Here is a 9,505-nt window from a genome sequence, read left to right on the forward strand (position 1 = left end):
GCGCTCTCTCCCTCCCCAGCAGGGCACGGTCAGGGCGCTCTCTCTCCCTCCCCCGCAGGGCACGGTCAGGGCGCTCTCTCCCTCCCCAGCAGGGCACGGTCAGGGCGCTCTCTCCCTCCCCCGCAGGGCACGGTCAGGGCGCTCTCTCCCTCCCCGCAGGGCACGGTCAGGGCGCTCTCTCCCTCCCCAGCAGGGCACGGTCAGGGCGCTCTCTCCATCCCCAGCAGGGCACGGTCAGGGCGCTCTCTCTCCCTCCCCCGCAGGGCATGGTCAGGGCGCTCTCTCTCCCTCCCCCGCAGGGCACGGTCAGAGCGCTCTCTCTCCCTCCCCCGCAGGGCACGGTCAGGGCGCTCTCTCTCCCTCCCCCGCAGGGCACGGTCAGGGCGCTCTCTCCCTCCCCAGCAGGGCACGGTCAGGGCGCTCTCTCCCTCCCCAGCAGGGCACGGTCTGGGCGCTCTCTCTCCCTCCCCCGCAGGGCACGGTCAGAGCGCTCTCTCTCCCTCCCCCGCAGGGCACGGTCAGGCCGCTCTCTCTCTCCCGCAGGGCACGGTCAGGGCGCTCTCTCTCCCTCCCCCGCAGGGCACGGTCAGAGCGCTCTCTCTCCCTCCCCCGTAGGGCACAGTCATGTGACCATGCAGCGCTGGGCAAGACCATCCGCAAATGGACAACCCAAGGTGGAAAAAAAATGTATCAGCAATGAGAGAGTGAAGCACTGCAACAAGAAACGGAACGGGAGCACGGGGAGCGCGCGGGGAGCACGGAGAGCCCAGGGAACACGGAGAGCGCGGGGAGCACGATAAAGCAGAGGAAGAGCGAGAAGAAACCACCAACGATGTTCTTCCAGAAGAAGAAGTGGCAAAGGGAATAATATCGATGAAGAACGGGAAGGCTCGCGGGGAAATCGGGATTACACCTGAAAGCTTGGAAGAAGCGGGGGAAGAAGTAGAAAAAACACTAACAAACCCATCACATGCGGCTTGAAGAACAGGAAAACGCCGGAATAATGGAGAAATGCCATAATTATCCCCATCCACCGGAAAGGAGACACCGGCCTGGTCAGTCTGCGTCCAATCACTTACAAGATGTTTACGAGATACTCACTAATTGGCTGCAGCAGACCTCGGCCTTTGCCCCGAGCCTGGAGAGCAAGCAGGGTTTCCCAAGTGGCTACAGCACAGCGGACCTCACAGTCCTACAAGAAGAGATGTCCCGGAGTATACGGTCTCCCACTCAGCTTAGAAATAATAGATACTGTACTGTAAATGCATTAAGAAGTCACCATGTTGGGAAAGCATATATTTATATTATAAGGAACATCTACGAGAATGCCGCATCAACCATTAGGTTGCATGAAGATGCCAGAAAGATAAGGATTATCTATGGTGTTTGACACAGGGGTCACCATGTCACCACAGCTTTTCCCAGCAACACTGAACTAAGAGAAAGGAATCAAAATCAACCGAAAATACTTGTGTCACCTACTGTACAATTTGAAGACAACATTGTTATTTTGGCAGACGTGCAGAAGAAAACCTCCAGCAGCAAATAACCAGAGAGAGTGTCGAAGTTAGAAAGAAGGTGCGTCACCATGTCAACCTCAGCGAGACCAAAGTGATGTTCAACAAATGTCTCCTCTGTACAAAGATCCAAATAAATGGAACAAGTGGAGAACGATGTCTACCTTGACCAGCAAGTATCAGTGGATGGGAATCTTTCTAATAAGATGAACAGGAGAGTATAACGAGGTGGAGTGTAAGAAAAGACCCTCTTCTCTGGAATCGGTGGCTGAGCAAACACCACTCACAATCTTTGGAAGAAACCGGGCACAGTGGAAACTCCTCGAAAGAATTAAGAGGGAAGTTTTTGACCAGTGTATCCTGCCCGTGCTCACGTACAGATGGGGAACCCTAAATTGCAATGACAAGTAGTAGAGATGTCCTGGAGTGGTGTGACAGGAAAGAGAATGAATGGGTTCAGAAACAAACAATAGTCTGTGACATTATCACATAGGTGAAGAAATTGGACGGACATAGCACAAGTATACGGCATTGTCAAAGATGAAACTCGACTGGATTACACTGGATAACAAAAGAGCAAGACGACGACCAAAAGTAAGATGGGAGGATGGGATGAGAGAATGTGTTGGAGCAATGTGGAGAAGAGAGGCTGTAACCGCAGGACCTGGGAGATCACTGGGGAGGCTTCATCCAGCAGTGGGGAGACACGGGATGGAATGAGGGAATGTGTGGGAGCGACGTGAAGAAGGAGAAGAGAGGCTGTAACCGCAGGACCTGGGAGATCATTGAGGAGACTTCATCCAGCAGTGGGGAGACACGGGATGGAGAGGATGGGATGAGGGAATGTGTGGGAGCGACGTGGAGAAGAGAGGCTGTAACCGCAGGACCTGGGAGATCATTGAGGAGACTTCATCCAGCAGTGGGGAGACACGGGCTGGAGAGGATGGGATGAGGGAATGTGTGGGAGCGACGTGGAGAAGAGAGGCTGTAACCGCAGGACCTGGGGATCACTGGGGAGGCTTCATCCAGCAGTGGGGAGACACGGGATGGAGAGGATGGGATGAGGGAATGTGTGGGAGCGACGTGGAGAAGAGAGGCTGTAACCGCAGGACCTGGGGATCACTGGGGAGGCTTCATCCAGCAGTGGGGAGACACGGGCTGGGGAGGTTACATTCAGCAGTGGGGAGACACGGGCTGGGGAGGATGGGATGAGGGAATGTGTGGTGGCGACGTGGAAAAGAGAGGCTGTAACCGCAGGATCTGGGAGATCTTTGTGGAGGTTACATCCAGCAGTGGGGAGACACGGGCTGGGGAGGGTACATCCAGCAGTGGGGAGACACGGGCTGGGGAGCTTACATCCAGCAGTGGGGAGACACGGGCTGGGGAGGTTACATTCAGCAGTGGGGAGACACTGGCTGGGGAGGTTACATCCAGCAGTGGGGAGACACGGTCTGGGGAGGTTACATCCAGCAGTGGGGAGACACGGGCTGGGGAGGAGGTTACATCCAGCAGTGGGGAGACACGGGCTGGGGAGGTTACATCCAGCAGTGGGGAGACACGGGCTGGGGAGGTTACATCCAGCAGTGGGGAGACACGGGCTGGGGAGGAGGTTACATCCAGCAGTGGGGAGACACGGGCTGGGGAGGAGGTTACATCCAGCAGTGGGGAGACACGGGCTGGGGGGGAAGTTACATCCAGCAGTGGGAAGACACGGGCTGGGGAGGAGGTTACATCCAGCAGTGGGGAGACACGGGCTGGTGAGGAGGTTACATCCAGCAGTGGGGAGACACGGGCTGGGGAGGGTTCATCCAGCAGTGGGGAGACACGGGCTGGGGAGGTTAAATCCAGCAGTGGGGAGACACGGGCTGGGGAGGTTACATCCAGCAGTGGGGAGACACGGGCTGGGGGGGTTACATCCAGCAGTGGGGAGACACGGGCTGGGGGGGAGGTTACATCCAGCAGTGGGGAGACACGGGCTGGGGAGGTTACATCCAGCAGTGGGGAGACACGGGCTGGGGAGGTTACATCCAGCAGTGGGGAGAAACGGGCTGGGGAGGTTACACCCAACAGCGGGGAGACACGTGCTGGGGAGGTTACACCCAGCAGCGGGGAGACACGGGCTGGGGAGGTTACATCCAGCAGTGGGGAGACACGGACTGGGGAGGTTACATCCAGCAGTGGGGAGACACGGGCTGGGGAGGTTACATCCAGCAGTGGGGAGACACGGGCTGGGGAGGTTACATCCAGCAGCGGGGAGACATGGGCTGGGGAGGAGGTTACATGCAGCAGTGGGGAGACACGGGCTGGGAGGAGGTTACATCCAGCAGTGGGGAGACACGGGCTGGGGGGGGAGGTTACATCCAGCAGTGGGGAGACACAGGCTGGGGAGGTTACAGCCAGCAGCGGGGGGACACGGGCTGGGGAGGTTACAGCCAGCAGCGGGGGGACACAGGCTGGGGAGGGTACATCCAGCAGTGGGGAGACACGGGCTGGGGAGGTTACATCCAGCAGTGGGGAGACACGGGCTGGGGAGGTTACATCCAGCAGTGGGGAGACACGGGCTGGGGAGGTTACACCCAGCAGTGGGGAGACACGGGCTGGGGGGGAGGTTACATCCAGCAGTGGGGAGACACGGGCTGGGAGGTTACAGCCAGCAGTGGGGAGACACGGGCTGGGGAGGTTACAGCCAGCAGTGGGGAGACACAGGCTGGGGAGGTTACACCCAGCAGTGGGGAGACACGGGCTGGGGAGGAGGTTACATCCAGCAGTGGGGAGACACGGGCTGGGGAGGGTACATCCAGCAGTGGGGAGATACGGGCTGGGGAGGTTACATCCAGCAGTGGGGAGACACGGGCTGGGGAGGGTACATCCAGCAGTGGGGAGACACGGGCTGGGGAGGTTACATCCAGCAGTGGGGAGACACGGGCTGGGGAGGAGGTTACACCCAGAAGTGGGGAGACACGGGCTGGGGGGGAGGTTACACCCAGCAGTGGGGAGACATGGGCTGGGGGGGTTACATCCAGCAGTGGGGAGACACGGGCTGGGGGGGTTACATCCAGCAGTGGGGAGACACGGGCTGGGGGGGTTACATCCAGCAGTGGGGAGACACGGGCTGGGGAGGTTACATCCAGCAGCGGGGAGACACGGGCTGGGGAGGTTACATCCAGCAGTGGGGAGACACGGGCTGGGGGGGGAGGTTACATCCAGCAGTGGGGAGACACAGGCTGGGGAGGTTACAGCCAGCAGCGGGGGGACACGGGCTGGGGAGGTTACAGCCAGCAGCGGGGGGACACAGGCTGGGGAGGGTACATCCAGCAGTGGGGAGACACGGGCTGAGGAGGTTACATCCAGCAGTGGGGAGACACGGGCTGGGGAGGTTACACCCAGCAGCGGGGTGACACAGGCTGGGGAGGAGGTTACATCCAGCAGTGGGGAGACACGGGCTGGGGAGGAGGTTACATCCAGCAGTGGGGAGACACGGGCTGGGGAGGAGGTTACATCCAGCAGTGGGGAGACACGGGCTGGGGAGGGTACATCCAGCAGTGGGGAGACACGGGCTGGGGAGGTTACATGCAGCAGCGGGGAGACACGGGCTGGGGAGGGTACATCCAGCAGCGGGGAGACACGGGCTGGGGAGGTTACACCCAGCAGCGGGGAGACATGGGCTGGGGAGGTTACATCCAGCAGTGGGGAGACACGGGCTGGGGAGGAGGTTACATCCAGCAGTGGGGAGACACGGGCTGGGGAGGAGGGTACATCCAGCAGCGGGGAGACACGGGCTGGGGGGGGGGGAGGTTACATTCAGCAGTGGGGAGACACGGGCTGGGGAGGTTATATCCAGCAGTGGGGAGACAAGGACTGGGGAGATTACATCCAGCAGTGGGGAGACACGGGCTGGGGAGGTTACAGCCAGCAGTGGGGAGACACAGGCTGGGGAGGTTACATCCAGCAGTGGGGAGACACGGGCTGGGGAGGTTACATCCAGCAGCGGGGAGACACGGGCTGGGGAGGTTACATCCAGCAGTGGGGAGACACGGGCTGGGGAGGTTACATCCAGCAGTGGGGAGACACGGGCTGGGGAGGAGGTTACATCCAGCAGTGGGGAGACACGGGCTGGTGAGGAGGTTACATCCAGCAGTGGGGAGACACGGGCTGGGGAGGGTACATCCAGCAGTGGGGAGACACGGGCTGGGGAGGTTACATCCAGCAGTGGGGAGACACGGGCTGGGGAGGAGGTTACATCCAGCAGTGGGGAGACACGGGTTGGGGAGGAGGTTACATCCAGCAGTGGGGAGACACGGGCTGGGGAGGGTACATCCAGCAGTGGGGAGACACGGGCTGGGGAGGTTACATCCAGCAGTGGGGAGACACGGGCTGGGGAGGTTACATCCAGCAGTGGGGAAACACGGGCTGGGGAGGTTACATCCAGCAGTGGGGAGACACGGGCTGGGGAGGGTACATCCAGCAGTGGGGAGACACGGGCTGGGGGGGAGGTTACATTCAGCAGTGGGGAGACACGGGCTGGGGAGGTTATTTCCAGCAGTGGGGAGACACGGACTGGGGAGGTTACATCCAGCAGTGGGGAGACACGGGCTGGGGAGGTTACAGCCAGCAGTGGGGAGACACGGGCTGGGGAGGTTACATCCAGCAGTGGGGAGACATGGGCTGGGGAGGTTACATCCAGCAGCGGGGAGACACGGGCTGGGGAGGTTACATCCAGCAGTGGGGAGACACGGGCTGGGGAGGAGGTTACACCCAGAAGTGGGGAGACACGGGCTGGGGAGGAGGTTACATCCAGCAGTGGGGAGACACGGGCTGGGGAGGAGGTTACATCCAGCAGCGGGGAGACACAGGCTGGGGAGGAGGTTACATCCAGCAGTGGGGAGACACAGGCTGGGGAGGTTACATACAGCAGTGGGGAGACACGGGCTGGGGAGGAGGTTACATCCAGCAGTGGGGAGACACGGGCTGAGGAGGTTACAGCCAGTAGTGGGGAGACACAGGCTGGGGAGGTTACATCCAGCAGTGGGGAGACACGGGCTGGGGAGGAGGTTACATCCAGCAGTGGGGAGACACAGGCTGGGGAGGTTACATCCAGCAGTGGGAGACACGGGCTGGGGAGGTTACATCCAGCAGTGGGGAGACACAGGCTGGGGAGGTTACATCCAGCAGTGGGGAGACACAGGCTGGGAGGGTACATCCAGCAGTGGGGAGACACAGGCTGGGGAGGTTACATCCAGCAGTGGGGAGACACGGGCTGGGGAGGTTACATCCAGCAGCGGGGAGACACGGGCTGGGGAGGAGGTTACATCCAGCAGTGGGGAGACACGGGCTGGGGAGGTTACATCCAGCAGTGGGGAGACACAGGCTGGGGAGGTTACATCCAGCAGTGGGGAGACACGGGCTGGGAGGTTACAGCCAGTAGTGGGGAGACACAGGCTGGGGAGGTTACATCCAGCAGCGGGGAGACACGGGCTGGGGAGGAGGTTACATCCAGCAGTGGGGAGACACAGGCTGGGGAGGTTACATCCAGCAGTGGGGAGACACAGGCTGGGGAGGTTACATCCAGCAGTGGGGAGACACAGGCTGGGGAGGTTACATCCAGCAGTGGGGAGACACAGGCTGGGGAGGTTACATCCAGCAGTGGGGAGACACAGGCTGGGGAGGTTACAGCCAGTAGTGGGGAGACACGGGCTGGGGAGGAGGTTACATCCAGCAGTGGGGAGACACAGGCTGGGGAGGTTACATCCAGCAGTGGGGAGACACAGGCTGGGGAGGTTACATCCAGCAGTGGGGAGACACGGGCTGGGGAGGAGGTTACATCCAGCAGTGGGGAGACACAGGCTGGGGAGGTTACATCCAGCAGTGGGGAGACACAGGCTGGGGAGGTTACATCCAGCAGTGGGGTGACACAGGCTGGGGAGGTTACATCCAGCAGTGGGGAGACACAGGCTGGGGAGGTTACATCCAGCAGTGGGGAGACACAGGCTGGGGAGGTTACATCCAGCAGTGGGGAGACACAGGCTGGGGAGGTTACATCCAGCAGTGGGGTGACACAGGCTGGGGAGGTTACATCCAGCAGTGGGGAGACACAGGCTGGGGAGGTTACATCCAGCAGTGGGGAGACACAGGCTGGGGAGGTTACATCCAGCAGTGGGGAGACACAGGCTGGGGAGGTTACATCCAGCAGTGGGGAGACACGGGCTGGGGAGGATTGTACACACACACACACACCTGTGTAGTAATGAGGCAGTGTGACGGGTCCCCCTCTCTCATACACCGGGCCAGGATGACTCTCTCTCCTCTCTGACATGAAGCCTCCTCCCCAACACGAAACAAGTCCATCCCCTGAGCACCGGGAACCTGGGGGAGACAGGGAAACAATCACACACCCTTTGTAATCTTGGAATCCCCTGCAGTGGGTTCATCGGCCCACCTATCACTGTAATGGGTCACTGTGACCGTAGGGGTACATATTAAAGGTTAAGCCTGCCAGTACCCCTACCTGTCAATATTACAGTGTATTATGCTATGTGGGTTATATATGTTATGCATATGTGTGTGTGTGTGTGTGTGTGTGTGTGTGTGTGTATGTTATGCATGTGTGTGTGTGTGTGTGTGTGTGTGTGTGTATGTTATGCATGTGTGTATGTTATGCATGTGTGTATGTTATGCATGTGTGTGTGTTATGCATGTGTGTGTGTTATGCGTGTGTGTGTGTTATGCGTGTGTGTGTGTGTTATGCGTGTGTGTGTGCGTGTGTGTGTGTGTGTGTGTGTGTTATGCATGTGTGTGTTATGCGTCTGTGTGTGTGTGTGTGTGTGTGTGTGTGTGTGTGTGTGTGTGTGTGTGTGTGTGTGTGTGTGTGTGTGTGTGTGTGTGTGTGTGTGTGTGTGTGTGTGTGTGTGTGTTATGCATGTGTGTGTGTCTGTGCTTGGTTCCAGCACCTCTGGAATCCGGGGTTAATATGTTTGCAGGAGAATTGTTGCAACTTGGTCTGTGACCTTTCCCTGTATCCCTGTTATGTTGCAGTTCTACCCACCAATCATGGCCGAGCAAGTAGGCAGCACCTTCCTACCCACCAATCAGGGCCTGGGCATGTAGGCAGCACCTTCCTACCCACCAATCAGGGCCTGGGCATGTAGGCAGCGCCTTCCTACCCACCAATCAGGGCCTGGGCATGTAGGCAGCTCCTTCCTACCCACCAATCAGGGCCTGGGCATGTAGGCAGCACCTTCCTACCCACCAATCAGGGCCTGGGCATGTAGGTAGCACCCTCCTACCCACCAATCAGGGCCTGGGCATGTAGGCAGCTCCTTCCTACCCACCAATCAGGGCCTGGGCATGTAGGCAGCACCTTCCTACCCACCAATCAGGGCCGGGCATGTAGCCAGCACCTTCCTACCACCAATCAGGGCCTGGGCATGTAGGCAGCACCTTCCTACCCACCAATCAGGGCCGGGCATGTAGGCAGCACCTTGCTACCCACCAATCAGGGCCTGGGCATGTAGGCAGCACCTTCCTACCCACCAATCAGGGCCTGGGCATGTAGGCAGCTCCTTCCTACCCACCAATCAGGGCCTGGGCATGTAGGCAGCACCTTCCTACCCACCAATCAGGGCCTGGGCATGTAGGCAGCACCTTCCTACCCACCAATCAGGGCCTGGGCATGTAGGCAGCGCCTTCCTACCCACCAATCAGGGCCTGGCATGTAGGCAGCACCTTCCAACCCACCAATCAGGGCCTGGGCATGTACGCAGCTCCTTCCTACCCACCAATCAGGGCCTGGGCATGTAGGCGGCACTTTCCTACCCACCAATCAGGGCCTGGGCATGTAGGCAGCACCTTCCTACCCACCAATCAGGGCCTGGGTATGTAGCCAGCTCCTTCCTACCCACCAATCAGGGCCTGGGCATGTAGGCAGCACCTTCCTACCCACCAATCAGGGCCTGGGCATGTAGGCAGCACCTTCCTACCCACCAATCAAG

General features: G+C 59.6%; 2 protein-coding genes across 2 annotated transcripts in view; one reads left to right on the top strand and one right to left on the bottom strand.

Annotated features, from left to right (window-relative positions):
* The window catches only part of TAF1C (TATA-box binding protein associated factor, RNA polymerase I subunit C), a 29,659-nt gene extending 21,753 nt beyond the window's left edge, over nucleotides 1-7,906 (bottom strand). Inside the window, exon 1 of the mRNA XM_075581287.1 lies at nucleotides 7,752-7,906. Coding sequence (XP_075437402.1) covers nucleotides 7,752-7,862 — 111 coding nt within the window. The 5' untranslated portion in view covers nucleotides 7,863-7,906. The remainder of the gene's footprint in view (nucleotides 1-7,751) is intronic.
* LOC142475368 (uncharacterized) lies at nucleotides 971-7,197 on the top strand. The gene is made up of 8 exons (XM_075581281.1): nucleotides 971-1,221; nucleotides 3,102-3,255; nucleotides 3,682-3,792; nucleotides 4,921-5,016; nucleotides 5,309-5,398; nucleotides 5,567-5,779; nucleotides 6,494-6,604; nucleotides 7,162-7,197. Exons 1-8 carry the CDS (start codon nucleotides 971-973, stop codon nucleotides 7,195-7,197), a joined length of 1,062 nt encoding a protein of 353 aa, XP_075437396.1.
* Nucleotides 7,907-9,505: the final 1,599 nt, after the last annotated feature.

This window comes from Ascaphus truei, unplaced genomic scaffold, assembly GCF_040206685.1.
Source record: "Ascaphus truei isolate aAscTru1 unplaced genomic scaffold, aAscTru1.hap1 HAP1_SCAFFOLD_1195, whole genome shotgun sequence".
Taxonomy (NCBI): Eukaryota; Metazoa; Chordata; class Amphibia; order Anura; family Ascaphidae; genus Ascaphus; species Ascaphus truei.